Source organism: Tubulanus polymorphus, chromosome 9 (assembly GCF_964204645.1).
Source record: "Tubulanus polymorphus chromosome 9, tnTubPoly1.2, whole genome shotgun sequence".
Lineage (NCBI taxonomy): Eukaryota > Metazoa > Nemertea > Palaeonemertea > Tubulaniformes > Tubulanidae > Tubulanus > Tubulanus polymorphus.
In genome coordinates, this window is record NC_134033.1 from 10,048,214 (window position 1) to 10,076,188 (window position 27,975).

Genomic DNA, 27,975 nt, shown 5'->3' on the forward strand with positions numbered 1-27,975 from the left:
GTATTTCTATATTCTATTTGTACCTATGCATATTTTGTTACCACAATCAATTGAAAAGTTGTAGCTCATGACATGTTCAATGATTCTGGTGAGTTTCCAGGTCACTAGTTATTCTATATAGTCACCAGGGGGCGTTGAGAAGTAGAATAGCTTAAGATTTCCTTATTATATTGGTACCTAGACATATTTTTACCATGGTCAATTGCAAAGTTGTAGCTCATAACATTTTCTATGAATTAATTGAGTTTCGAAGTCATTGGTCTTTGCATATGGTCACCAGGGGGCGTTGAATACTAGAATAACTTAATATTTCCATATTATATTAGTAACTAGGCATAGTTTGTTACCGCAATCGATTACAAAATCGTAGCTGCTGACATGTTCTGTGATTGTGGTGAGTTTCAAGGTCATTGGTTTTGTATATGGCCACCATGGGGCGTTGAACAATTCAATAACTTAGTATTTCCATATTATATTCTTACATAGGCATATTTTGTTACCACTATCTTAATTGGAAAGTTCTAGCTCATGACATGGTCTATAATTGTGGTGAGATTCAAGGTCATTAGTTTTTGTATATGGCCGCCAGGTGGCGTTGAACAATACAATAACATAGTATTCCCTTATTATATTGGTACCGAGGCATATCTTGTTACCATGATCAATTGAAAAGTTGTAGCTCATGACATGATCTATGATTATTGTTAGTTTCAAAGTCATTGGGCTTTGCATATGGTCACCAGGGGGCTTTGAATAGTAGAATAACTTAGTATTTCCATATTATAGTGGTAACTTGGCATATTTTGTTACCACAATCAATTTCAAAATCGTAGCTGCTGACATGGCCTACAATTGTGGTGAGTTTCAAGGTCATTGAAATTTTTTTCAAGGTCATTGGATGGGGGCGTTGAATATTGAAATTGTTAGATTGTTGAGCATTTGAAACCACTTCCAGGTGGGCATGGTTTCTCTGGACCCCTAGTTATTTTCTTATGATGAACTGGAGCAAGTCAAACCATGGACGTATACGTCCATGGTCAAACTAATCGGATAGACGAGACCTTCAGTAAGTTGTGCCCTTGTGTCCTAATTAACCAGTCAATCAAGAGAAATCAGCACAGTGTTCCATGATGATAAGGATGACATTCCCAGCTATTCACAAAATGATTGGGCATGTGACCCTGGGTGTGTCTCTTGTATGCCATTTTATACTGCATTTGCTTAAAATTTTGAATTTTGGATGTTTTTGACAATGGAAATAAACAAAATTAAATGTCTTGGTTCTGTCCACTTAACCTACTATGGATCGAGTCTCTGGAAAACTCCGGCCCTCATATGGATTTTTAAAAGAAAAAACCTTCCGCCCTCGTCTGTTTGGAAAATATTAGTTGATTTCCACTTTTTAATTTCAAAAAAATAAACTCATAAACAAAAAAATAGCCCGCCCTCGTCATGTCTAGAAAAGAGGTTTGGATTAGAAATAATTAAGTTTGAAGGACATAATTATCATAATTAAGGATTCATTTGTCTTAATATTGAATATTAATCTTAATATAGAATCATCATATTGATGTGAGTGGAAAAGAATGAAAAATGAAGCTTTTCTAGATCATATTACTAATTACCATTTATTCGACAAAAACACGAATTGTTCAATTTCACATGCAAGTGCGTACATCTAATGATATTTCATGCACCACTAAAACTGCGTCCAACTTAAAACGAAACACTTAAATCAAAATACACGACACTGCATCATACACACAGCTGGGTTTATTTCATCAATTACACAATAACATACAGAGAAACTTGACTGAAACCGACTGTGTCTTATTAATATTCACAATGACCATCACTCACCATGGCTAATCAATATTCTTAACGACCGTACCTCACCATGTCTCATCAATATTCAAAATGGCGGTCAATGGTATTGTCACATTTATATCCAAAACATCGATCCCTCGCAATAGCTCATCTATATGACTCATTTTAGATTTAGACGAGTAAAACGATTTATTTCACTCGGTTAAAAGTTCCAAATATTAAAAATGGTGGCTGTTAATCGTAACAAATATTGAATATATTTATTTTGAAACACGTAGAATGTGTTAATTGTACGGGTTGTAGGGTTTATTTGAGCCATTGTAGGCTACAATCACTCCAGCTATATATAGAATCAATAGTACAATCCAAATCATATGACAACATAAACCAGTTATGAGTCCAGCGACACACCAGTTTTTAGCCTCATGAGACCTGGCAGCGGCCACGATGCGGTCACCTCTAGCGGAAGCATCTCGCGCGTCCATAGCTTTAATCAACCCAACAATACCAAACGGCAAACAGCAACATAACATAGTACAGATAGCAAAGCCAAGATGATCACTGACCGGAACATATGGGGTGGCGGCTGGTTGCTGCGTTACAACAACGGTAGTCGCTTCGGGCACTGACTGGTGGTAGCCATAACCAGGATGGGCCTGCGGAAAGTATTGCTGGTTTGGTAGTCCTATAAGAGATAAAAAAAGGTTGACATATATCAATAGGTAAGACATATTATAGGAGAATGATGGGATAAGATAGAGTTTTTTACTGACTACATGACTACTAGTCACTAGGACCTATACCTGACATTGACTCATCGGGCCGAATGTTGGGATGGGGTTATCCCTCAATCCCTGTAGGGAGAATGGGATAACAGAATCACTCACCTTTTTGAGGATCAGCAGATCCGAAGTCGTACGGGGGAGGTGCCGCCTGACCTTCCATATTCACTTATAACTCTCGGTATTGCTAAACAATTCTTATATAGAGTCAATTTGCGACGCAGTTTTCTTTCAGATAAAATATGACCGTTGCAATTGAAGATCGTGCATACATCTGAGTACGTCATACCCGTAGCCTAGTGATGATAAGATAACGATTTGAAAATAATGGAGCATTATTTTACTACCTGATAACACACATGATCCGGTGTTGTATGAGTGGTATATATATCACTGCACGTAGAGGCTATATACCCGGTACATACATGTGTATAGAGCTTTTGATTGATTTAATATAAGACAAACAAATTCAAGTCCAATGCCCCATTTTCTTTTCAACAAAATTATTTTAATACGTGGTATCTATAAAAGATACCTGTCTTGGGGTTTAGTGCCCTTCGTGAAATTAGAAACTGAATTGCCCCTGGGCTGTATAATCTCAGATAGTGATAGTTAGTACTGTAGTGAATAGATCCACCCAATCTGGCTGATCGCCAGTCACTTCACCCGATTGGTCACCAGTCACCATACTTGACTGGTCATCGCTCACCAAACCTGACTGGTCACCAGTCACTACACCTGACTGGTCATTGGTAACCACAAGTGACCAGACAAACTTACACGCCGATCATTACTTGGTTAGCACGCTGGAGGTCGCATGTTAATGAAAAAAATATGAGCGCTGCCGCGACGTATGTTTTTTGCAACGTTATAGCGTCCCGACATAAGAATTTGTATTTTTACAGCGACGAAATACTTTAATGCATTTGCGACGACGTAAGTTTTTGCGTCGACGTTAGTTTTTGTGACGACGTAAGTTTGTGAGACTACGTAAGTTATTTCCGAAAATCACCACCAAGTGGCACTGCAGATGTTGATTGAATTCAATTGAATTACATTTTCCTCCTGGAATCTATCAACCAGGTGTGGAAGGCTAAGACTAACCAGAATACCTTCCATCTCCATGATTTATACAGACGCGCCAAATACACATACACAGTCCGGATTTTCCGGTTATGTTTCTTCGAAAATTGCAATTTAATTCAATTCAATTCAATTGAATGAACATTTGCAGTGCCACCTGGTGGTGATTTTCGGAAATAACTTGCGTCGTCGCAAATGCATTAAAGTATAACGTCGCTGTAAAATATAAAGTCTTATGTCGGGACGCTATAACGTTGCAAAAAAATGTCGGTGCAGCGCTCATATTTTTTTCATTATCGCGTTCCATAACCGCTAGGATTATTTTGGTTTAATGAGCGCAATTGTTTGCCGTCAAATAGTATATATTTCACTTAATTAGGTTTAGCTTAAAGTCACGCACTACTGGGCTAGGTATTTCAACAATTTTCCGAATATGGCCTGGGCTAAATGTGATTAATAGCTATAATGATTGAACTCATTATCTATTTTGAAATACGTGTCTAATGGAAAATCGGGTAATGGATGGTTGCTATAGGTAACGGGATTGTTGGTAATTGAAATGGAAACTCATTGTTGAGAGAAAACCGATAGAATCTTGCAATATATTGCGTTTATTCTACGCACGCGCGGGAACTGTAGAAACAACGACTACAATTGTTCGGAACTACTCAAATGAATTTACTTCTTCTAGACTTCGATTTACTTCACAGAATAAGAAATGCATGTAAGTCATTCAATCATATTTTATTCGTAATGAGATTCCAGAGTGAAAGAGTGAAGAGTGAAATCATAAAATATATCCACCATTAGCCTCAGAACTTTAATCAAGTTATATTTTTTTCACATAACATATTTCGATCGGTCGCATTAGGTGACTCTGAGTGATATACTGTGAAGGCCAAGTGAGTTGAAGGTCAAATACAAGAAGCCACGGCGTAGCAGTTAGAATACATAAGTTGTGGCGACATTAAAACTGTTCTTACTAGAGCCGATATTTCACAGACAATGACAGCATGGAGTCAGCTACCCCTTTACAAAACTATAATAATTTTGAGAGAAATGTGAGAAGTTTATTTAGTTTCAGCGGCGTCGCGCACTGCCGGATTATTCTCGATGCCGCCGAGCAGTTCCTCGTTGCCGCCGAGGACGGCCGCGTTATTCTCGACGCTACCGCAGTCGTCACACTCTTCATCCGTTATGTTCAAATCGCTCAGCAAGTTAGCGGATTCGAACCCAACCGTCGAATCGTCCATCATCAAGTGACCGCCGGTCCTCTCCGTCTCGCTATCGATACCATACGTCACGGGATCACTCGACGATCGGTTGAGTTTCCCCTTTCCGTCGCTAGAGGCGCTACTCTCCGTTGAAAGCGTCCTCTGGCGGATACGAGTGTTTTTCTGGCGTTCTTGACGAGTTTTATTGAGTTTCCAGTCAGTATACGCTACGTGAAACGCTCTGGACAACTCGAGCGCTAACATATTCGCTTTTTCAGACGAACTACAGTAAACCGCGTAACACTGCATCTGCTGTTCAGCTTTATTATTATAGACCCATGAGAACAGTTTCGGGTGGATGTCAGTATCTGCACTGCAATAGGATATATATCGAATATCGAATTTATCAGTCATAGCGTGTTTCGAATGTTTCTCGCGTAGAAATAAACCGCTTGTATTCACCGTTATGACAGCTTTACGAAGGCTGCGCTCATCAGTCGTCGCAAGCGAGTCGACTAACTTCTGGACGGGCAGCTTCGTACACCCCTTACCGCTACTGACTAATGTATCCGTGTATCCGAGAAATCGAACCTGGAATTCAGGATCGTCCTCGCTGAATATGATTGTACCGCGCCAGTTAAACATGTCATCCCAGTTTTCGCGCGATTCGCAAATAGAGGGTTAACTACTCGTATTTAATGTCTTAACTCCAAGATGTACTCGTGAACCCTAAAGTGTACTCGTATGAAATCTAAGTTGTGTTCGTATCACCTTACGGTCTTCTCGTACGAACAAAAAGCGTGTACCCGCATGAAGTGTGTCTTGTATGAACTCTAAGGTGTCTCGTATGAACCCATAAAGATTTCTCGTAACTGAAAGGTGTACTCGTACGAAGTCTGAGAGCTATAATGAGCCTTCTATATCCATGTAACCAGGACTATTCATTCTGAAATCAGAACCCGCATCAGAATGATCGAGTTTCGTATGTGTCGCGTGGTTGTAATGATGTTCGTTGTCACGCGGAGACGTCTGGTGGGACAGGTAACCGGTATGAGTTGGGTGGGTTTCCGGTGTCACTTGACCTGGAGATTGAAAATTATATTATGAATGCCACTGCCGTTTTGAGAGAGCTCTTCTTTTAATAGGCCTATTCTATATTATTGTAGCCATTACAAACACTTGAAGATGAATGAATTTATGTTATCGAACCATTGCAAGGTGTACCCATACGAGTTATGTATAAATTTTACCTTAAAGTCTTTCAAAGAAACAGTTAATAGAGGCAGTAATATGCTCAGATATTTTTGCTGAATATATACATCGAAATCTTATCAAATTTCCAATACATGCGTACATCAGTTTCTAAACTCAATATAAACACAACACTCTTCCCAAAACCCAGGATCAGGAGTGGTCCTAACATCAGACAATTCATGACACATTGTCTATCCGCGTTGTAACGATAATATGTAGTCGCAGGAATAGAAACAGAGTCCAGGATAGGTCTACTTATAATTCCTGACGATGAAAGTAAGGAAACTAGTCGAAAATAAACCAATAACTGAAGGAAACATTCTTGCTCGCTGCTTATTGTAGGATTATATATATCATAATTTTGGAAAAGAGTTCTGCTTATATCTTACTTATATTCTGAATATAGCGTATATAATGTTCACTAATCACTATATTGTGTTGTGTATCGTTACCTCTGATACCCTTCATATATGAATTCATTCCCAGGGAAATTAATTGATAATTTCCATCTGTACAAAAGGCTCTAAACCATTGGTATCGATTTGAAGTGAAATTTATACCTCGAGCAGAGAAGGCTTTCATTGCGTGTATTACTGAGTATATGCGGTTTGAAGTGGCCATACATACGTAGTGTAACATTACACAGCGTGGATATGTTAAACATCTAATATCTTACAAATTCAGCCTTAAAACCGGTGAAATTACTTAATTAAAGTGTGAAAATGTAAAAATGGAAAAGTGAAATAAGTCGCCAATAACCGTTTCTATAGTACATGGGCTCAAAATAAGGATTTTAAGCGCAGACATAAGAATTGTCGGATTGACCTCAATCTCCCCTACCATATAATAGATACGTGCATCATACTTTAGGCTTGGCTTTCGTTACAATGAGGCGGATCCAGGGGTGTTTCTAGGGTTCCAGAACACCGTCGAGACTTGTCAGATCTTTGAAAAGATAAGTGCCCTTTAAATTAAGGAACACCTTCAAGATATAGCGCTGGATCCGCCCCAAATTTCTAAAACCTTAACCACAAAAATAGCAGTTCGAATAGTGTTGAGGATAGAATAGTATTGATGATAAGATACAAGTTTTACCGATTCACTTATCCTTAAATATTTCTCTAGCCACAGTACACACGTTACGTCGACAAATTGAGCCGATAGAGGGAGTTATCCGAATCATTATAGCGTAGTATGGTAGTGTTATTGCGAGAGGTAGTGAATATCCCATGTGTTCCCGCACGAACGCTTAATGACGCATTGACACGCACCAGATGCTGCTCGTGGGACGCGACTGATATGCACGTAAATACGTATCATATACACCAGCAGCTGCAGACCATAAAAATCGACAATAACGACACTCTGCGGCGATGCACGCGTACTTATAATGTGTGGTTTTTATATTTCGGCAGTGTTATAATGCAAAAATGTTTTGTATAAACTAGAAAAAGCGTTTAAACTCTTGCGTTTCTAGGATTCGAACCCACCAACCACCTAGAAGCACGGATTCGATGACGCATGTACACTCGAAAAGCTTCGCGAAAAGGAACCCACCGATTACTAACAACAGAACGGATTTCGCACAAATAGAAAAAAATAATTTATTCAAAATTTGGTGCATGTTTTTTCACGCATAGTCAAACTACGACTTACAAGATAATCAAAAGTATAACGAATTTTACAAACTGACAATAACTAACAAGGTAATGAATAATACAATAGGGTGCGCTGCAATTGCAGTTACACTACCTGTTAGATCACAACGGCCGTTCAGTGCAACGATCCGCACGGGGGCGCCACTGCCTCCTCGTATCTTAATTGGCATGACGACGGCTACAGCTCCAGATTCCCGAACCAGTTTCAGATTAGCCACGTTCTCTAGACCGTACACGTTATACGAGCCGGTTTTAACGTGTACTGGGAATAGAGTACTGGATCCCGGGTCCAGTGAGGGCGTGTCAACACCGATACCGAATGGCAAACGATTCTTCAACAGCCAATCAATAGCCTCGATACTCCATCCGGGATAACGAAGTTTGGACGTTCCGTCTTGCGCTTTCCAGTTTGTTACATCCGTATCACCGAACGTCTACCGAAAATACAACATATTCAAATACCCAAGATATAAAAATACTCAAAGATATTAATATATAATAAGATATAATAGAGGCAGAATATTAAAACATTTACAAGTTCTCATTAAGACGGTACAGAATGAAATAATGATGCAGCTTTATGGAAAAAAGACCATTAGGTCTCTTCTAATACTTCTATTCAGATGATTTGAATGTTTGCCGCCACCACTAGGTGCGCTAGTGTTCGGTCACCTAGGTCAAAGGGGAAATGAGAAGAAAATCGTCCGAAATCGACAGTGTGAGTAGAATTTAACGAAATTAACGAACTGTAAACCATAAAGAGCCACCGGTCACTGAAGATTGAAGTATTTAAATTATTTAATTTATTTTTCAGTACATGATGTGTAGCAGCCAGAAAAGATTCCACAACAAATTGTCTGTGGTCTAAACGAGCCGTTTATTTACGCAACATACCAAGCTGTTTCTATAAAAAATACAAAGAATGAATGCTCTAAATGACAATCAGAAATTGCCTATAATGAAAAAGCTTCAATGTTCGAAATAATTGAATTCTAGATTCTCAAATATATAAGGAAAATGAGCCATTAATTTACAATGAGTGAATAGTGAATACGGTCGAAAATATAAAACTTACAGAACGGTTGAGACATAAATCTAACGAATCAAGGAAAAAACAGCCACCAGCTACACGTCAGATCACAAGACTCAATATCAACTGCCCGGACAGTGACCGGAAGCATAACAAAGAAATAAAATTTTTATCAATGATAGCGGCGCAAAATACAGTAAATAGGGCGCCACAATTTGAATTCTGAAACTACTATTGAACGAGAGAAAAATCGTTTACAGATTGAACAACACGAATGTACTGTTATATGCCTTTGATTCCTCAAAAAATTACATTAAATAAGATAAATCAGCAATGCAATAACAAGACAATGATGGCAGCACTATACGGTCATTATTATCAGATATTTTGTATATCGGGTCGCACTAACCGAATTAGTGCCCGCAGTCAAATTATTCAGTATATTGGAACTGTCATATCCGTATTATCATAAATATATAAATTATTATCATAAACTTTTGATTTAGGTCCTTTCATATTCTATCACGAAGCTGCGGCAAGCGAGTATACGTGTTGCATAGATTATCATGTGATTGATTAGACTTCTCCGATAAAATTGTCAAATAGAGCTACGAAACCAATTCAAAATATAGTTTTGATCATCTCCAAAAAAAATAAAACACTGGAACCTTCTAGAATTTGGAGTTTGCAAGAGAAGGGGATCTCTGTCTAGATGTAGTTCTAGGAAAGTCACCCACAATTCAATGCATTTTGCCTTTGAGGTAGGTTACCCAACACTAGCGCCGCTAACGGCGGTGGCTAACATTGAAATCATCTGAATAGAAGTATTACTTTGGGTACGGATCCGTCTCCCGAAATTCTGCAAAAATCATCGAATCGAAAAAAACTAATTTTTCTAGTTGTTCGTGTGTTTATCGAAGTTTTTCAAAACCTTTTTGTTATGTCCGGTTTTCTTTCAATCTGGTCACTTCCAGAATTCATGGTTATCTTAATTCATCCCAACTTTCACTTCTTTTTAATTTGTTCTGCAGCCCTTCCAAGGTACCGATATTCTAATTTTTTCCCTGTTCCCTTTCATTTTAAAACGCCGATTATGAAAAAGATTCTTATTTTCATTATTTTTCACTCCCTATTTTTCTTGAAAAATCCGTACTTCGGGTTATTAAAAAGGCCTTACGACACTTCCTATTACACAGGGGCCAGTCGATAGTTGAGGCTTGAGTCAGAGTGACCCTAAATCTTAAGACCGGTCGCAAGTTATAAGATCGGTTATAGATTGAACCAAGATGAGCTTAGGCTGGTCTTAGATTGTTTGTTCAGATTGCTTGAGCTTAGGAATGATGTAGAATTGTTAGATTTATTATAGAATCAAATTGAGCTCAGACTGGTCCTAAAGTTAGATTGGCTTTAAAACCAAAATAAGCTTACACTGGTTTTAAGTTGTTGGATTGGCTATAGAACCAAAATGAGCTTGACTGGTCTTGACTTGTAAGATTGGCTGTAGAACCAAAATGGAACCGGCCTTTGGTTTGAGGGAGAAGGATGGAGGCAAGGATTCAGGGGAAGTGTTGCTGAAAAAGATTTGCGACAACCTCATTCAACCACTGGTCAATGTCGAAATGGCCTCATTGGCTTCGGTATACTAGTTGCAAGTTCAAAACGGGCCCCCTGTTCGGATCAATCAAAGTTTGATCTCTTTGTATTTGTTGTTTGGGGGGGGGGGGGTTACCTTTAGTCGATCAGGCCAAAAGTCTGCCCAACCAGAATCCATAATCACGATTGAGCCTTTCTTTATCTGACCGTGTTTCCGTTCCCAGTTTAGTAGATCGTCCACAGTGACGGCCACGTTTGGGTTTTCAGCAGCTCTGCGAGTGATATCGATTTTCACGAGTGGTCCAATCAGTCTATCTACCGGTATCTCGTGCACCCGCCACGCGTCTTTGTAAAAGTGAGCCGGTGAGTCTAAGTGAGTTCCCAGGTGTTCGGGTGACGAGAAAGTATTTGACTCGTACCTACATACAATACACAATACGCAAAACAAAATACAATACACAATACGCAATACACAGCATGCAATACAAAATGATCAGCTCCATCATCTGGGGTTAATTTTGTTTCTATTTATTCCCAAATCATCACTATTTTTAGATTTTATAGTCTTTTCACCTCCCATTTATATAACAAAAAAGATAGTTGTTACAACTAAAATTTAACTAGAATGTTACTAAAAATATACTAGATTTAACAGGCTAGTTGAATTATTATTGTTTTTATTTATTTTTTGTTGAATTGTATTTGATTTTTGTTGCAACTACCAACAACAAAAATTTAACTAGAATGTGACTAAAATATACTGGATTAACAAGCTAGTTGAGTTGAATTCATATTTAAATGGGTGTTGTTATCTAAATAATAATTTTGATCTGTTATTATTTTTCAATTTATCCATGTATTCATTATATAAATCATGTGGAATAATATCATTTTCCTCAAGTGCATTTTTCATTGATTTTCTATCTTTATTATAGAATAATACTAAAAATCAAATGTTTTCTCTACAATCTTTGACAATTGAATTATATTTTTGATTTAAAACCCACGTTGTTATTCCAAAATGTCTATATCAGAAAAAGCTAAATAACATAATTCACTTTCACTAATTTTTGAATCACTATCATCTATAATAAGGAATGTATTTGTTCCTTTATAAATATCAATTGCTATTTTAATACAATTATCTAAATTGTCTTTAACTGTTTATTATTTGATTTATCTTATTTACTTGGCACCATATATTTTTTTACAGAAGAATAGGCTACTGAACTCTCAGGATTATAATATGAATTTCTTAAATATTGTACTTTAGGATTAAGAGAGTTTTTATCTCCCATTTATATGTCATTAATATTATTTTTATATTATCAATATTGAATACTATGTAATTGTGGATTTGTTATACTTAATCAGCATCAGAATGTACATAAATATGCATTTTATAATTATCGACTCCTTTTTTCTTTTTCATGAATAATTCTATTCCATCTTTTGTATTTTGTAATTTTTTCCCAGAACCATGTAATAAGTCATCACCAGTTGTTCAAATTTATTGCCAGTATAATAATCAATTTGATTGATATTACAATTTTCAGATGATTTTTATTTTTTTTGTTTTTTAATTTCTACCCATTGATCTATCATTCTCATTCCTTGGCTAAATATTCTATTTGCTATACCTTCAATTACTTTTACTTTGTAAGTCTTTCTAGAATCAACATATATTCTATATTCTTTTAATTTTACCATTTATTGCTTTAGAAAATTACCTCGAACCCCACAGAAAATAATTTCAATGAAATTTGTCCTAAATACATGGTTAAGAAGATAGAGTGTGAAATTTGCAATGAATTACAAAGTAATATGGCAAGACATATGAAAAAACATGATGAAAATTATAAACCCCCTAATTAGTAATGTTTCTAAAATTTCAATCGCATCTTTTATTTCTAGCAAATCAATATAATTTCTAACATTTTCCATATAAGGTTTATTTGAAATAGATTTTTTTACTTGAGATTTATCATCAAGATATTCTGTATTATTTTAACTGAAATTTTGTTGATGTTTTTGTGATTCAAGATGTCTATCATAATTCCTTTTACTTATAAATTCATTACAAACATCACCTTTAATTTCATCTTTTTTTTTCATATTTTCTAATTGTTCTTTTCTTTCATTGGGATTTTCTGGTATCTCAAAATCAATAACATTATTTTTATGATTTGCAGATTTTTCATGATGAGATTTATTAGATTTATCAATGTATTTTTTACAACATGTACAATAATATTGATTTTTATTAACATCATTTTTTCTTGTTTGGTGTTCACTCTCTCCCATTTTATAAGTAAAATTAAAAAGTGTGATGAGTCATACTCTCGTACCCTGACCTGAAACCCTGATTTTGCAATTACTTCTACTGTATCTCAACAGCAAACGTCGACTATTACAATACGTACCAGTAATTGGGGAATTGTTCTCTAACACCGATCAAAAACTGGAAATAGGGATTTGTCGGAAATTGCAGAGAATCATTGGACAGCTCGTGCGTTAAATCGACCATGTTACATTTGTGCGTAGAGGAGACGACGCCGCTGACTGGAGCCGACCACATCAACCATAACACGCTGACAACTACACCTTGCATGATATTAGCCGTCATTTTTACCAAGTCACAATCTTCTCTCGACTGTTTCGGTCGCCGTTATTCTACTGGTAAATTCGGTCTGTTCTTATACCGAATTTTCACACCTGACCCTTATGGAAAACAAGTTTAATTGTTAATGTTTGAGACGCATTTATAGCACCAGTACCGACAAAATGTAATCCGTCAACCCTTTATCTAGTTACCACGCATCGATAGAGCCTTCAAGTAGAGAATATATGTATATATATATATATATATATATATATATATATATATATATATATATATATATATATATATATATATATATATATATATATATATATATATATATATATATATATATATATATATAAGCCCCTCCAGCGAATTGCATGATATTATGCTTAAATTGTGGGACTACCATTGTTCGAACATCGCCGAATCGCTGAAACGCTGATTATAATATCAATTTTGCTGATCCATAGAATTTATTCCTAAACACGCTGAATCCATGTCACCCTATCGCATAAAAAAACGTATATTATTTGGTCGCTTCATTGATAAATAGTGTTACATTCGTTAAAAATTCAGTTGGACTACGGTAACGGACGTATTTTGCAGAGAGCGGTAATGGCTTTCGGCAAACGTCATCGGTACTTCGATGTAGTCCAGCTTTAGTAGGGATTCGCCCTGGGAACCCGAGGTTCAGATATGCTAGAAAAATATACAAAAAATCATGACGATTCATTAAATCCCGGTGATTCTTAGAAGAATGGATTGGCACGTTTTTCTTTTTAAGGAAGTGGCGCTGTGGTGAGCTCGAATACATATAGTAAGCTCCACTATTAGATTCCCCAGGCGGAGGCGAATTGAGGTCACCTGCGTCTCTGTAGAAAAACAAGCAACAGCCAATGGAGCATCGCAGTAATCTCTACTATTAGATTCCCCGCGAGGTCACCCGCGTCTCTGTAGGCAGAGAGATGAATTGAGGACAATGGACTGTCATTGTTCAAGTTCAAGTTCAAATTTGTTAGCAAATTGTTGTGCTCCCTTGCTTGTATAGTGTTTATGCCTCTGTAATTAAGCCTTTGTTATATATCAATTATTCCCCAGCCTGGGGCTGCTTCTACAGTACTCTACTAATTGCTCACTCGGTGACTATTTTTGTTTATTTTACGTGTTAATTAGTGCTAATAAGTGTCACCACCTCTAAGATTGAAATTATATAATAATGACTCAGCCACTTGACCTCAACTCAGTTGTAAACCAAATTGATTTAGCTGCATCTCAAAATGATATCAACGATGACATTTTCAATTTTACGCCCTCTCCTTATTATGAATTAGATGCCTTAATTGATACCATTGAACTCCAGAAAAAAATCATGAGGAACCAGTAACCTTAAAATTTTGAATTGGAACTGCAACGGTTTAAGAAGTAAACTTGAGGACTTATCAACTTTCTTATATTTGCTCCAATCTAAGTGCAACTTTCATTTTGATGTTGTTTCTCTTCAAGAGACCAAATTAGATTCCGAAATGACTTCTGCCATTAATTTAGATTCATACAATTTTGAAGCCTTCTGTCGTAATGCTCATGGAGGTGGGATAGGTCTTTTTATATGTAGGAACCTTCAATACTCTATAATGAATGATTTAACATCCTGCAAGGATGATATCTTCCAGTGGAAATTCGTGAAAGTTTGGAGAAGTAAATTCAGAAAAGATTATAAGATCATTGGCTCAGTGTATACCCCCGAATAGCAACTTATCTGACTTCATTACTAAATTTAAACAAACTCTCACAAAATTAAAAAACAAAAATCAGGAAATGATTATCTGCGGTGACTTCAATATAGATCTTCTTAAGTGTAATGAGGAAAACTATAGTTCCCAATTCTTTGAATTGATGGTTGGAAATTCCTTCAAACCCCTTATCACTCTTCCAACGAGAGTTGAACTCTTCGAACAAGTCGAACTCTTTCTCTTTAAAAAATATCGCAATAAACTCAATGAGATAATTAAACTTTCGAAGAAACTCCATTTTCAAAAAGCACTTTCTCTTTCAAATGGGAATATTTAAAAAACCTGGAACATTCTCAAAACTATCATCGGTAAAACTAACAATAAGTCTGACATTATCCACACCTTCAACATTAACAATGAAGAGATCTCGGTATACGGTAAAAATGTCCCGGGAAAAAATGTCCCGGGAAAAAATGTCCCGGAAAAAATGTCCCAGGGAAAAAATGTCCCTGGAAAAAATGTCCCCGGAAAAATTGTCCCATTTGTAAAGTAGGAAAAAATGTCCCAGTCTATTATTAACAACTTGGTAATTCAGTGAATTCCACATCAAGCTGTCGGGTTGAGGAGTTGAGTTACTTCTTTGATCTTTAATTAATAATTATTACTTAAGAGTTATTTAGTCACGGAGCCAACCCATTTGATTTACAGTTATTAACTTCTTTGATTTTTTGGGCACTGGAGTGATAACCCCTAAGATGATTTAAGAATAATTACTGTAGAGACAAAATACTTATTCTAAGGGTACGAGTCAGTTGATTGAAATTGGTCATTTAAACTAAAGTGGCTAATTAGGAGTGGTCACTGTTGAATAATTATAACTTAAGAATTATCTAGTCGCGGAATTATCTAGTTTACAGTTATTAACTTCTTTGATTTTATCTAATGTACTTATGTATTCCTAAATAATGTTGAAAAAAGTTAATCTTTTCTACTCTAGTTTTATAGAAAAGTGGATATGGGGGGATTTTTACCAGGGGGGGATTTTTACCTAGGGGGGATTTTTACCGGGGGGATTTTTACCTGGGGGGATTTTTACCTTGTCGGATTTTTACCGGGGGGATATTTACCGGGGGGATTTTTACCGGGGGATTTTTACCTACATTCATTTAATTTAGCAACCGTGCATTCAATTGGATTGTAAAATCTTCTTAAATTTGGCGTACCATATAATGTAAATAAACATATACCAAATTATCGTGTTCACTTGAAAATAAGGCTTATTTCTTTTTAACTAATAACCAAGTTTGTTCTGTGGTGATCTCTGAGTTGGGTTATTTCACTAAGATATCCACTAATCGTTCCTTTTGATTATCAGGATTACCCTGAAGTTTGGTTTTGATTTTTTACTGAGTTGACACGTTCTCAATAAGCAAAATGAGTTGATGGGACATGTTTTCCTACCCTACAAATGGGACATTTTTTCCGGGGACATTTTTTCCCTGGGACATTTTTTCCTGGGACATTTTTTCCGGGGACATTTTTTCCGGGACATTTTTACCTACATTCAGAAATCTCGGGCCCTCATTTAATCACTAACTCATTCAACAAACAGTACAACAACATAGGGCCAAATCTTGCCAGAAAATTACCTACTCCAACGCAGTCATACATTGACTATCTAAATCGTACATTTAGGCACAATACTAATTTTTTTCTCACGCCAGTCACAGAATTGGAAGTTATTCGCACGGTTAACAGTCTTAAGTCGAAACACAGTTACGGCGATGACTTGCTATCCACATTTCTGCTACAACAAATTATCTTACTAATTTCCTCCCCGCTAACTAATCTTATAAACCAATCATTTAAATTAGGTATATTTCCAAACTCACTCAAAATATCAAAAATAATTCCACTTCACAAAACAGGGGATAAATCGAGCTTAGAAAACTATAGACCAATATCTTTATCATACTCTCTGTCAAAGGTTTATGAAATGCTCATGCATGATAGATTAATAAGCTACTTAGACAACAAGCTTTCCTCATCTCAATATGGTTTCCGAAAGGGCCACTCAACTGTACATGCCATTATGGAATTAACTGAGCGTATATCCACAGCTATCAACAACAAATACTGGTCAATTGGAATCTTTCTTGATCTTTCAAAAGCTTTTGACACGCTCAACCATGATATTCTTATTCATAAGCTTCAGCACTACCGTATACGAGGAACTGCTCTTAATTGGTTGTCCTCCTTTTTATCAAACAGACACCAATATGTTTCTTTTCAAACGGTTAATTCATCTGTTCTTGAGATTTCATGTGGAGTACCTCAAGGTTCTTTCCTCGGGCCATTATTATTCCTCGTTTATATCAATGACTTGTACATTTCAACACCTAACTAAGACTTAGTTCTTTTTGCAGACGACACTACAGGGTTGGCGTTATGACAGGGACATCAATTCTCTTCTAACAAAAGTTAATAAGGATTTAGACTCTCTTCACAATTGGTAACTTGCTAACATACTATCTCTCAACATGAAAAAAAACAAATTTATCCTATTCCACTCTAGTCAACGTAAGCCTTTCATTAGTAATGCATTGAGAAATCCCCTAAAACTCTTTATTAAAGGTAAAGAGATAAGTAGAGTAGACCACATTAATTTTTTAGGCATTATTTTACAAGAAAACCTGAACTGGAAACCCCACATAGAAAAAATTCACAAACGAATTTCACAAGGCCTGGGTATCATCTATAAATGCAGTCAAATTCTAAATCAAAATCACCTCATCCTAATCTACAGTGCACTTGTCCTTCCTCACTTAAACTATGGTATATTATCATGGGGTCACTCACCACACACGCATAAATGTCTTTTACTTCAAAAACAAATAACTCGAATTATTACTAAGTCTAACTTTACTGCCCACTCTGAACCACTCTTCAAACAACTTAATCTTCTCAAAATAAATGATCTCTACACACTTAAAGCCTCTCTTTTCATCTATGACACACTCAAAAACAACCCTCCAAAATACTTCAAAAACTTTTTTACTGCAGATCTTCTCTCAACAAATTACCTAATAATTAAAAGCATTCACTTCGACCACAACTATTCTTCGAATGTAGGTAAAAATGTCCCAGGGAAAAAATGTCCCCGGAAAAAATGTCCCATTTGTAGGGTAGGAAAAAATGTCCCATCAACTCATTTTGATTATTGAGAACGTGTCAACTCAGGAAAAAATCAAAACCATTATTTCATGAGAGAAACTTCAGGGTAATCCTGATAATCAAAAGGAACGATTAGTGGATATCTTAGTGAAATAACCCAACTCAGAGATCACCACAGAACAAACTTGGTTATTAGTTAAAAAGAAATAAGCTTATTTAAGTGAACACGATAATTTGATATATGTATATTTACATTATATGGTACGCCAAATTTACTTACAAACCCACATTTTAAAGAAACAAAATCACCGAAAGAATATCTTGCTTATATATGGGGAACATTACCAATTAGTAACGTTATCGACCTTCCAAGTAAATCATCCGTTAAATGTATGTTAAAGACCTATCTCATCTCCACTTATAGTAACCTAACTTTTTGAACTGCTATAACTGTTATTTAAGATTATCGAATCCCCAAACTGTATAACTATTAACCAATCACATAAAAATTACGCATCCACATTCTGCTGAGTCATATTGTTAATTATATTTGTATAATTTGTGTATATTTTTGTTACGGTACTTTGTTTGATTTTTTGAATGGGTGCTAGCGTTAAGAGGCCTTTCTGGCTTTGCTAGGCCTGTATAGATTGTATATATGTTTACATGTTGTATTCTATTCTATGCAAATAAATCTATTGAATTGAATTGAGGTCATCGGCGTCTCTGTAATCAGCGGTACTCGAAAAACGCCTAATGAAATACACCGTATGGGAAAACGCATAACGCCTAATTCCTAGAAAATGACCTAATTTCGTAATTGCACCATCTACTGAGACTCACAATCCAACTCATCAACGGAACAGTTTGAAAATACATGTGTTTTACGCTTCACGAAACGAGACTACTACTCTAATAAACTTCATTATAGGATGATGATAGAATGTCCGCCGTGCAAGCGATCAATCACATAACGCCATAGAAGTGTAAACTGAAACAGTTTACACTTCTATGATAACGCGAAAACAAACGCCGCGGTTATAAACCGGCTTTCTTGAATTTTGAAACCGGAATGCATAAATATGGTACAACCTTCGCTCGTAGGTACAACGCACACAGAGACTGATAAAATAGCCATTCTCAAAATTATCCTCCAAAAATGTTCACAACCACGCTAATCTTCCGAACCTACCGAACCAATGAGAGACTAAATAATGTCCAGCCCCTGAACTTCCTTGAACAAAAATAATAAACTATATGTTCCATAAAATGATGTCTTTTATTATCATAATACTCTGTCTTAATATGAAATAATAACACAGATAAGCCTGCGTAACCAAAGACAGTAGAAACGAAGATGGAACAGGCGGCGCTCCACGCACTCCGACGTGAACTATGTAGCGTTGTGTACATAGTTCACGTAGGGATTTAGGTCAATTTCTTGGATGTTACTTGAATTAGGCGTTATGCGTTTTCCGATTCGGTGTTTTTCATTAGGCGTTTTTCGAATACCGCTGTAATCAGGCACGCTATACAAAAACCGAGCAACAGCTGACGCTCAAATGTTTGTCTTGATCATCACGCGCCCTGGTTGTGAATAATGAGGAATGAAGAAGTCCCAAAAATCCAATAAGAAATTATTCTGAAAATTGATCGGATGCACCCATGAACCGATCATCTAATGGCAAATTCTTTTTTGAGGTATGCACTCCGAAAATAATCTAGAAAAAGGAAATAATAGGACGTCAAGAATTCGAAGATAAGAAATTTAAAGATGATCTAGTTCATATTTATTCATCACATTAGTTCATTTATAATCTCCCTCCCCAAGCAACATAAAGTAAATTGCGTAAACTGAGGCGCAACGCGTAGAAATCATTGTCTTCTCCACCGCTACATTCCGTCAGATGCCGCCTGCGTAGAATAGATTGAGAATTAGAGGTTATTTGCACGAGCCATTAAAAACTGGTTTTTCGGTGGAGATGAGGAAAGAAAAGCGACGTAGGGTAAAAAGAGAGAGAAAGAGAGAGTAGTGTGATCACGTATGTTGATAGAATTAAATTAAATTTATTGTTTTCACTTTAAGATAACAGTGAAATGAAAAATATAAATGCCGAGTTTTTGATTGAATATAATCGATACACTCACGCCTGCCCAATATAAAAAAGAAATGCACCTAGTTCCACACTATTGAAACCAGTTCAGGGCAGAGTTCTACAATTCAGGGCACAGTTCCGCAGTTCAGGACCCAGTTCCATAGGTCTGGATCCAGTTGTAAATTTCTGCACCCAGTTCCACAGTACAAGGCCCAGTCCCACAGTTCTGGACCCAGTTCCAGAGGCCTGGATCCAGTTCTAAAATAATGGTCACAGTACCACAGTGTTCCAGATAAAGTCTTACAGTTCAGGGATCAGTTACACAGTTCAACTAGTCCCACAGTTGTGGACTCAGTTCCAAAGTTTTGGGCCAAGTTCCACAGTCAGGATCTGCATTTAGTTTCACGGTAAGTTCTGCATTAGAATTTACCTATAGTTTTCAAATTAGCGCTTGCGTCATCTTTTTAAAATCCACAACTGTGAAACTGGATTCGTTTTGATTTTCTGGGTATTCTTAGATTAAATTAAAACTTTTACGTTCTTTGATAAGATGTCTCACAGAATGGCCGTTTTACGCATTGTTTAGAGCATAAAGACCACCAACGCGAAATAACTTATTTACTGGAGCAAAACAGCAAAAGCAAAACTATTACATTTTCGTATAAGTGAGGTTTCAAGAGGGTCAACAATATATCAAACCATTTGTCGGACGAATTCAGGTCTAAACCGCACATAACTTAGTCATACACGATATTAACATGTTATGTGTATTATGATATAAAGCATATATTATGATAACGCAATGTATGCTGTACAGATAGATATTAATTTCTGAAAATTTCACTTGTAAAAACAACGTTTACCGCAAACAGTATATGCGTATATATATATATATATATATATATATATATATATATATATATATATATATATATATATATATATATATATATATATATATATATATATATATATATATATATATATATATTATATATATATATATATATATATATATATATATATATATAATATATATATATATATATTTATATCCACTGACACGCTTTACACTAGCGCTTAGTTCGATGATAATGAATATAGGCCTACGTAGTTTTTATTTATTTTGTGCTCTATGTCAGTATTGAATATATCATACGCCATATGTATCCGGTTTTTGGTTTTTGTTTTGGTATTTTCGGATTCTATTCTCTCACCACCGTTAAAACTCGTCGTGAACATAATGCATATTCGTCGTGGAAATTTGTGATAGAATGTCGTAAAAAGTGTAAAACACAAAGTAAAGATCGTGATATTTGTCACTATTCATAGACTATATCCGGCAATATACCCGGAATTCGTTACTATTTCAGGTTGGGTTGTCTACAGGTGATCGCACGAGGTACTGCCTTATTTTAATGAGGTAGGCCTATAGGACCGACATAGTATACTTGATTACCTATAGTGTTTAAATGAATGCAGCTGGAAACATGATTGTTGAAAATTCTTATGCGACGGATTTTAATAACGGGTGATTGTTACCAAATGCTTCCTCTGATTAGTGCGGGCCGCCAATATTGTGAATTAAATTGACGCTAGGACACTTTGTAACTCCGAAGGAAACTCCGTGGCCAGAACCAGTGTTATGTATACATACGTATATGTCATTGAGATCATATGAATCATTAGAAAAAAACTAAGGTGTTGTGATAATTTTGAATACGTTCATGTTACTGGCGAAATGAATAACGACGTCAGAGGAGACGGTTCGACTTTCCTATCGCTTGGTATTTCTCCCCTCCGGCGCCTCCGACGAGATTTCCGTCCGATTGATCTTTGTATTTTACGTGCACGTGCGCGGCGGGAAAAACCGGCTGCCTGCCTGGCTGCTGTAGGTTATAATGTATAATCCCGTTCGATCGACCGATCTGTGTAAACTAGGAGGAATACGTACACACCGCCGCCGCCACCGCCGGTACCGAGGAGCAATAGACAATAAAATGATGCAATACGGCTACAGAAGTAGAGCTATTTTCTACAGCGTTTTCTCACATCAAAAACTACCGTTTTTCGAGGCGTTACTAGTACCATGGATAGAGATACCGTTTCTAGGATTTCTAGTCGTCGTTCTCGGTCGGAGCTGGCAGACATCTTGCTCGTTCATGGTCGACGGCCCTAAACGCAGACGCGACGCCGTCAGGTCAAGGTCACCGTCGAAAGATGAAAGTGTTACTGCGAGAAAAAAGCAACAGGTAGGAGGAATTCTGTTTGTGGTAGCTGTATAGATATGTAGTATTTAGACAAGACGAATTCCATCACGGAATGAAAAACAAAGATAGCCGTCATTCTTGTTACCCATAATGTATTCAAGATAGAAAATCAAAGGTTACATACAGCCCGATGAGCCAAGCTACGACGTATAATTTCCTAACCCATTCCGATTGCTTATAGCTAGCGATATCGACGACCACTATTGACCCCAATTCTGACAGAATAGAAATACAAGCCACCGCCACATCATTACTATATAAGATACACTACAGCGAAACCCATAAAAACATAGTTAATTTTGGATCTATATCTAATATGAAAAGCCATATTTAACCATATAGTGACAACGTCTCAGCGCTAGAAAAGGAATCTATTCAAGGAATCTGTTGTGAAGAAATCAAAAGAAACTTGTTCTATGGTTTTCTCCTTCTTAAAGGCGTAGGAAATATTAGGAAGTAAAAAGTGTTGAAAATCTGGGTCATTCCACCAACAAGTCACTTTTTTGTAAAGTTCTATGTCCACGTTTTCATTGTAACGGAAACTGACAAATACTGCAAAGTTTTGTCGCAGACAGAATCGAGGAAATTGCTCCTTCTCTGGGTGCAGAGTACGCAACAACGAGAGGCAGGAGGACTACACGGGGTAACTGTGACAACACCTCGGGCATCATTTCCTTCACAACAAGCAAATCATCAAATACAAAAATTCTCAGGTCCAATAAATTAAAGCAGGTAGAAAATAATTTCATCAATGATGAATGTTACATTTGTTCAGTTTTTGTATAGTATTTTATGACATGCGGTTTTGAATTTCAAAAAACTCTCGTATCATCTACGTTCGTTTCCTTAGACATTTTGGGCACTTGTTGATGATTCTGTATAAAAAATCGTTTAATGAAAATCAGTGACAAATAAAACGCAGGAATCATTGTTCTGGGTTACCCGCACGCAAAATACTCGTGGGTAAAGTGAGGAAAGACTTGTTCATAGTAAATGAAAAAAGAATTGTATTTGTCACTCCATCTATCTAGTCATGGTCGCCTGCCAACTCGTTGTACTATACGCATGTATTGTATATGTGTTTTATTAATTGTACGTGGTAGCCCGCTAACACAGTTTACCATGTGTCACCCGAGCATTAAATATGTGAACAGCCTTTAATGTATTTATACAGTGACAGTTATGAAACTGAACTGTATTCACTATTCTGAAGTCTATGAAAATCGCATAGAATGAGATCCATTAGCAATATAGTTTAAAGATTTAAAACAGTTTTCCTGACTGATAAAATCTCATCTTTAATTTTGGCTTCGGTATCGGTTATAGGGCGTTCAACTATCTATATTATTGCGACTTTGTCAAATGATGTACCCTGTAAATCGTGGTGTGAAAAGTGTCTAAATTCATGCCCTAGTGGCCCATATCCTGTCTTATCTGACCTCGTTACCAACCCATACTCACAACCCATACTTACAGAACACTCCACTCTCACACATACATACTAATTTTTTCTTAGTCTCATCTACGAGCAATTTTTGCTCGTAGGTCTCATCGAGGTCAATTCAGTAGTCTTGAAGACAAATTCTAATCTTGTCGAAATCTAGCCAATCAAAAGAGCCATCTTGGTCTGTGTTGGTGAAGTCTGCCATATATCAAAAACATGTAATATTTTCATTATGAACATAAATTATCTATGATATTCATAAAAATAGTACTAAAATCGATATATAAAATCACCATTAAAAAATTTATCGTATCTACGTATTACATATGTTGATATTCAAAATATATCAGGAATCGATATTTTTATAGTATTATATATAGCATATTTTATTAAGAGCGCAGCTGATCTTTTATTGAATCGATATTTACACTATTTCAAGTGTTTCCTACAACTCCACTATTCTATACATTTTTTACATGTATTACAGATTGAGTTGAATTGAAAAGGATTTTCTCGCCTGATATTTGAGATACTCGCCTGGTTTTTAATCACGTGTGGTTTTGGATCAGTAAGCATAAAGACAGTACTTAGAAGATTAACCAGATTCATATGAAGAGCGAGCTTTTGTTTGGATTTAATAATATGAGAAAATGAATTGTTACAAAGATAAGATGAAAATAGCTCATTCTGCTGGCTCTACCTAAGTAATGTCGGAACTGTTCAATTCAGGGATAACCGTTCAACTTTGATGTGTCTGAATCTATGAATTAGGTATACCATGGACGTATAACTACGTCCATGGGTATACACACCATCCTCTCAACCCGTACATCGCTCGGGCAAGTTTCCGTAGTCTAAATAAGATAAACCAACTCTCATATCGCTCTCCAATTCGGTTAACTTAGTAGTGACTTGAGTAGGGTTGACTGTTATAAAAATGTATCTGTCTCATAAATGGAATCAGTAATAACCCCGTGACAAGGCCACCGTGATGATTAGTACAATTACTACGAGTTCACTAGCCTCTCTCCCTCTCTCTCCCTCTCTAATCTCTCCCCCATCTCTCTCTCTCCTGTGAAGTTTGAGAGAGCATATGGCATAGAGAACCTTTCAAATTTATCGGATATCAAACTGCGTGCGTCTAGTCTAAAGTAGACACGGCATAGAACCCGGATTGAGGTCAACAACGGTCCTCGTGATGTCATCTACTGCTGCTGTCGACAATTCGACTATATACATACATATTAATATGTTTTTGCGATGACTAATAACGCGATAACTGTGATAACTAGATGAGCAATGTTTCTTTCGAATATCTATATCATATTCAGTTCACGGTTTAGTTCCACAATATACAAAAAGTTAGAATTAATGAAATTTAATAAATTTTCATTTTTTTTCAGAGAACGCGGAAGCGGGCCTGGTGGGCTTGCTGGTACAGTTTGTTGTGGGGATGGACGCAGTTCATCAAACCGCTATTCAATTACACTCCGAAAGACGATAACCAACCGGAAACAAGTGATATATCGAAACGTAAAAAACGTCGACGCAACCGGAAATCATTGCTCGGCTTTGACCTTGTCGATGCGGTTGAAATAGTACCAAGTTACGTGGTTCGCGGAAACGAAATTAGTGGCGAAATTCGGACTTTGAACATTAAAAATGTTACAAATGCTGAAAGTTTGGCTGAGCTACCGGGTCGAATCTCACCGGAGCTGTCCTTACCGGGACAGTCTCAATGGGTTCACAGACCGTCAGAGCTGTCCGCACGGGTGCAGTCTCCACGGGTTCACTCCCCATCGGAGCCGTCTCCACCGGTGCGTTCTGCGAAGGAGTCGAAAGTCGATATCAAAACAGTCGATCGTTTAATCGAAGTTTCGAGCGATTTATTGAAACATCGTCGGTTTATAGATGGCACTCATGTCGCACAAACGGAATTGAAATACGATGACGTCATAAAAGAAAATAGGTCATCGAGTAAAAGCGATGTTGATGACGTGTCCGCTGAAACGACGACCTCAACTCAATTCCATTCAATTAGCGCTGCAAAAATCGGTAAAACCGTCACGACTTCACCGAGACTTCCGGTTCCACTCCCTAGACAACCGAAATCAAATACCGCGATGACGTCAGCACATCCATCAACCACCAACAACAGCGGCGGGAAAAAGAAAAAAACTAAAAAGAAGAAATCTGTTTCTGAACCGTCGAGTGAAAATATAAAACCGGAAGTCACTAGCAATATAGAGAAACCGGAAATTGCATCGGATGTTCCGCCATGTTGGGATCTAGATGAGTCTCCACAGTTGAATAGTGATCTCACTCAACCGCTGTTTGTCTCTTCGTTACCGAGTGACCTTCACCCGATGACAGACGGTGGACACTCGTGTATACTGAAGAGTACGATCTCACCGCTCTACAACCGCCATATTACACTTAATGCTGCTGTATTACTTAATCCTGCTGCTCAAACTGGGTTAAATATTAATCCTGACCAACAGCTCAATATAGAACATGCTGATAGATACCCGCGTAAAGGCCATCTCAATTACAACCAATCAACGCATTCTACCTCAAATTCAAACGATAATTCCCGACTTCAGAAGTTCGTCTCTGAATCGGGGAATGGCTTGAGGTCAATTCCGACCCTGGATATCGACGCCAATTGGAAGGATGACGTCATGAGGGGAATTAGTGACGTATCACCACCTATCGTCGACTATGCGAAGATAGTTGTCGATTCGGCGGAGCCGCTTCCTAAGCGGTCTACTCCTACCGGCGGTAAAATTAGTCTAGTTTCGAAACTAGCTCGACTTGAGGGTGTGGATATTCGGGATAGGAGGACAATACAAAAACCGACAACACTTGCAGATTACATGGTGCCCGAGGTATCGGACCACCGCGGTCGGGAAAAATCCCCTAGAAATAGGCGGGGTAGGAGCCTTGAGCTGGATGGAGCAGAGAGATACCAGTGTCCAAGTGATCAGTCCAGTGTCCCAGTTGATAATAGTACTAACTCAACCTGTCAGTTACAAGATGACATAATGAATCACGATAAAGCTGGACCTGGTAATAACTTGCCGAGTCAGGAAAGCGCTTCGTTCACTAGATCTTACAATAAACAGGTTAAAAACGAATACTTGAATGCTAAAACGCGTGAAGTTCATGTCTCACTGATGGCGGCTGGAATTACGGCCATTCCTCAGAGAAGTCAGGATGATCACATCTTACAATCACAATCACAATCACGATTAGAATGTAAAATAGTTGATTATGTGGATGGGTCTGACGTCCACAGTAAACACAATTTCAATCACAGCGAATACAAGGCAGTTGAAAAACCTGAATGGGAAGAGTGCTCTAATCAAGACATTAAGGGGATTCGTAGTGGCGAACCGAGTTCAAAAAACATTCCGGAATTTGAATTAGCTCAAGCTGTCAGCGGTACAAATAACACGATAGAGAAATATAGGGCAAATACAGCAGAGAATATAGACAATATACAACAACCCGGACGTGATAGGGACATTCAGGATGATACGAGTTTAGCAGGCCCTATACACAGGACTGGTAGCGTGTCTAGGGATGTATTCAGTCCAGCTCGTGCCCAGGGATCTCACGAACGTAACTTTTGGACAATAGGAGCGAGTCGTGTCCATCAGACACCGTCACCCCGGGCGGTAGTACGACTCGGAGAACAAGCCAAGGATACTCGGCATAAGGGTAAAAATGACGCTCCTTCTACTGTGGATAATGTGACCTGTCGCAACACGGCAACCTGGGCAAATTGGAAAACGAGAATTAACAAGTCGGTGAAGGGAGTTCAAGTAGAACAAGAGCCTAAACGAGGTAGGTGTAGAAATCTATTCAAACATTCCGTGGACTGTCAAGTGTAAATATAGGCGCTTGACTCTATGTAGATAAATATCTTCAAAACCTTTATCAAGCCACAATTACCATCCCCTCCCACTCTTCACACACACATTGATGACGTCACCGCTGCATTCCAGAAAAGAATCTATTAGGCAATAATGAAACCATTAACTCTTTATTGTAGAGTTAATTATTTTGTTGTTGGAACAGATTAAATCAGAGAAAGGCGTTAATGAATTACATATGGCACTGATTAACTCATGTACAGCGCCACCTGCTGGTTGGCAGTTCACTTACCTTTCTCTGTCCCAGCAATGTTTCTTGTGTGTTCAGCTTTAT

General features: G+C 37.3%; 3 protein-coding genes across 3 annotated transcripts; all 3 read right to left on the minus strand.

Annotated features, from left to right (window-relative positions):
• Positions 1-1,600: 1,600 nt before the first annotated feature.
• LOC141911090 (proline-rich transmembrane protein 1-like) lies at positions 1,601-2,895 on the minus strand. The gene is made up of 2 exons (XM_074802052.1): positions 2,715-2,895; positions 1,601-2,512 (listed from the first exon to the last, which is right to left on the minus strand). The coding sequence occupies exons 1-2, from the start codon at positions 2,770-2,772 to the stop codon at positions 2,112-2,114; spliced, it is 459 nt and encodes a 152-aa protein (XP_074658153.1). The 5' UTR covers positions 2,773-2,895; the 3' UTR covers positions 1,601-2,111.
• A 1,577-nt stretch (positions 2,896-4,472) lies between these two features.
• Positions 4,473-5,551, minus strand: LOC141910797 (low density lipoprotein receptor adapter protein 1-A-like). The gene has a single exon (XM_074801608.1). The coding sequence runs from the start codon at positions 5,549-5,551 to the stop codon at positions 4,763-4,765; it is 789 nt and encodes a 262-aa protein (XP_074657709.1). The 3' UTR covers positions 4,473-4,762.
• Positions 5,552-5,809: 258 nt separating this feature from the next.
• Positions 5,810-27,975, minus strand: LOC141910796 (isatin hydrolase-like). Its single transcript, XM_074801607.1, has 5 exons — positions 27,934-27,975; positions 12,865-13,162; positions 10,578-10,860; positions 7,913-8,252; positions 5,810-5,988 (listed from the first exon to the last, which is right to left on the minus strand). The coding sequence occupies exons 2-5, from the start codon at positions 13,065-13,067 to the stop codon at positions 5,810-5,812; spliced, it is 1,005 nt and encodes a 334-aa protein (XP_074657708.1). The 5' UTR covers positions 13,068-13,162; positions 27,934-27,975.